The following is a 3,057-nucleotide window of genomic DNA, read 5'->3' on the forward strand; positions in this document are numbered from 1 at the left end:
CTTACAGATTAAAGCAACATCAGAGCTTTGAGACAGCAAGGGGTAACTGAGACTCTCCCACAGGCGCGATGTTGGCAGATCGTCTTTGTGATCTCACGCAGGCGCAGAAGGTTAAGTGGTGTTTTGATTGAGGTTTTCCCGATTTTGAAAGGAATTGATGTAGTAGATCGAGATAAATATTGTTCGCTGGTGGAGGAGTCTATGACCAGGGGGCATAACCTTAGAATCAGAGTCAGGTCATTCAGTAGAGAAGTTCGGAAAGGGGTGGTGGAAGTGTGGAAATATCTCGCCCAAAAAGCAATAGTTACTCGCTTAATCAATAACTTTAAACCTGAGATCGATAGATTTTGGCAGCAATGAGTACTAAGGGATATGGAGCTAAGGCGGGTAAGTGGAGTTAGGATACAGATCAGCCCTGATCTCATTGAATGGCGGAACAGGCTCGAGGGACTGAATGACCTGCTCCTGTTCCGATGTTACAATGTATAGAACATGCGGTCTTTGTCACATATTTCCCAGTGTTGGGTTTGGGAAGCGTCGGGAAGGAGAGCCAACCTGCAGGGACCCGCTAAACCCATCGAGGAGCACAGGGTGGGATATGAGACGGAATAAAGTTCCAATGCCGGGAATTCTGCCGCTATTGTCCTCGTTTAACTAATTTAAATATTAATTTGAGAGGATATTTCACCCCATTCTTCAACTCCTCTCTGAATTTAGTCTGGGTCACTGCATAAATACACGTGTTTGTGCAGCAGCTCAAAAGCAGTAGCATGTAGCTGGTTTGATCTGCGATAAACATCGGGTCATTGAAACGTGTGCGATAATAACGGTTTGTAATTCGCACTGATAGGAAAAATAAAACATATGTCATCCATAGCAGTATGAAATTGCCGGAAATAGCAAACAGTAAGATGATGGATTTTCTTCGGTTCTCCATCTCCGGATCATTGTGATTCTCATCACTCTTGCTGCCCCTGAGCCTCCTGCGGACTCTACTGGCAACCAAAATGTTTCCTACAGTCAGAGAATTGAGCAGCAATATCAGGAATATTGGGAGCAGTGGAGTCAAACAGCGGTGAATCCATGTAAATGCGACCCATGCAGCTGAAGGATAAAAGTCTGGTTTTACAATACAGCCCCAGGGTACGTTCTCCAATATAATGTATGGTTCAAATGCAAAGTACCAGGGGATGTTTTTTGAACAGAACAGCGGGCACAAAGTTCCTATAACCACGGCTGCAGTTTTCTCGGTGCAATATTTAGTCCTCAGCTTCTGGCAACAAATGGTTATGAAACGATCAAAAGTGAAAGCGACTGTTAACCAGACAGAAATGTCTGAGACAGCATGGTTAAGGGCAGTTTGGAAAGAGCACACAGGGGTGAGGAACAGGAAGTTAGTCGGGAAATAATACTCCTTAATCCGATACAATATTACGTCATTGATAATGACCAATAGATCCGCCGCTGCCATGGCCACCAGGTAGCGAGTGACACATTTCGAGAGACCGCACTTTCCTCGGGACAGGATCACAATCGTCATCACGTTAGCTGTGAAAGAGAAAGAAACAGAAACAGTGAATCACACAACAGGTTACAGCAAATGAGCCAATTTCACAGTATTTTGTGTGAAACATACATCTTATGAGAGTATATGAGAGTGCTGAGTAAATAATAACAAATAAACATTCCCAGTAAAGAGGAAGCAATGAATCGAAGATATTCTCTGTGAAGTTACTCGGAACTGCACCCTCTCTGACACCGTAAGTTCGCCAGAGGAGCAGTGTAAACCCGGCGCAGCACCAAGGATTTTTAATTCCATTGATGAACATTAGCCAAAACAAAGCGAGATAATATGTTGTAAATAATTACAATCAGTTGTAAGTCAGAAGGGCAAATGACATAATGGAAAGAAAACGTAAGAATATAGATTGCAAGTAAGTAATAAATTGTCAACTATAAATTGGGAGATAATTATTCAGTGCGGAGCAGTGAAAATTAAGCCAGCTCAAAATGCGGTCAATGCAAAATGGGGACCCCGAAGGGTGATCTCAACTGGCTGGGTTTGGACCCGTGAGCAGGAGAGGGGAGTGGACCAGGTGGTGGTCGGAAATCGTTCGGAGTTGTCAGATTTTATTCTCAGACTGGAGGTCGTGACAACAGATTGCAGCAAAATTCTGCTGTCAAACATCATCATACAAGGGAACTTGGCAGGTTTGAACTCGACCAAGTTGCAGCAATTTCGTTTCACAAACCCCAGCTGAACCGATCACATGGTCAACAGACTTTCCATCGCTGCAAAACCCATGTCTGTCATCGACAACTTCAACAGTCCAACACCATTTGGGGAAACTCCAACAATGTCCGCAAGGGGCAAAGGGTTAGAAATGAGCAGCAACGGACAACTTTATCTTGTTCGATTATGCCTAAAAAACAAATGTACCTTCCAAGTACAGGATGCAACAAGGGACACAATCCGACCTCAAAGGGAAGTGATGGCTGCGATCCCGAGATCGAATAATAGACCAGTGCAAGTGACAATAGAGGCTGCAGTTCAAACCGGTCCCCGGATTACAGTACAGACCAGTGCAATTGATAATAGAGTCTCTCGTTCGACCAGGTCCACGGATCGCAGAACAGACCAGTGAAAGTGACAATTGAGGCTGTGGTTCCACCAAGGGTAACAAAGTACCTGCCGAGATTCAACTTCAGAAAGATTGTCTGGGACATTCATACCTCTGAATTGAATCCATCTGTAATATCGCCCCGACAAAAAATCGTTATGAAGAATTTGTCTCCATGGTCTGGAATGAAGGAATTGAGGAAATTGCAGCTGTTTTCGTAAATTGTCTTCAAAATCTCATTATTCATTAATTGTGCTGTTGGATTGGAAAATTACAATGGACTCTCCAATATTTGAGAAGGGTGGGAGATAGAAACTATATAACGATATACCTGCCGCTCTAAAGTCAGTTGTGGGAAAATTACCAGAATCTGTTAATAGGGACAGAGTGACTGAGCACTTGGACAAATTTGAGCCACGTGCTAGTGAAGAGAAAC

General features: G+C 43.6%; 1 protein-coding gene across 1 annotated transcript; it reads right to left on the reverse strand.

The window, feature by feature from the left end:
• Positions 1–637: 637 nt before the first annotated feature.
• On the reverse strand, positions 638–2,314 carry LOC137312907 (probable G-protein coupled receptor 139). The gene is made up of 2 exons (XM_067979281.1): positions 2,284–2,314; positions 638–1,548 (listed from the first exon to the last, which is right to left on the reverse strand). Exons 1-2 carry the CDS (start codon positions 2,312–2,314, stop codon positions 638–640), a joined length of 942 nt encoding a protein of 313 aa, XP_067835382.1.
• Positions 2,315–3,057: the final 743 nt, after the last annotated feature.

The sequence above is a fragment of the Heptranchias perlo genome, unplaced genomic scaffold (assembly GCF_035084215.1).
Source record: "Heptranchias perlo isolate sHepPer1 unplaced genomic scaffold, sHepPer1.hap1 HAP1_SCAFFOLD_44, whole genome shotgun sequence".
In the NCBI taxonomy this organism is placed as follows: Eukaryota; Metazoa; Chordata; class Chondrichthyes; order Hexanchiformes; family Hexanchidae; genus Heptranchias; species Heptranchias perlo.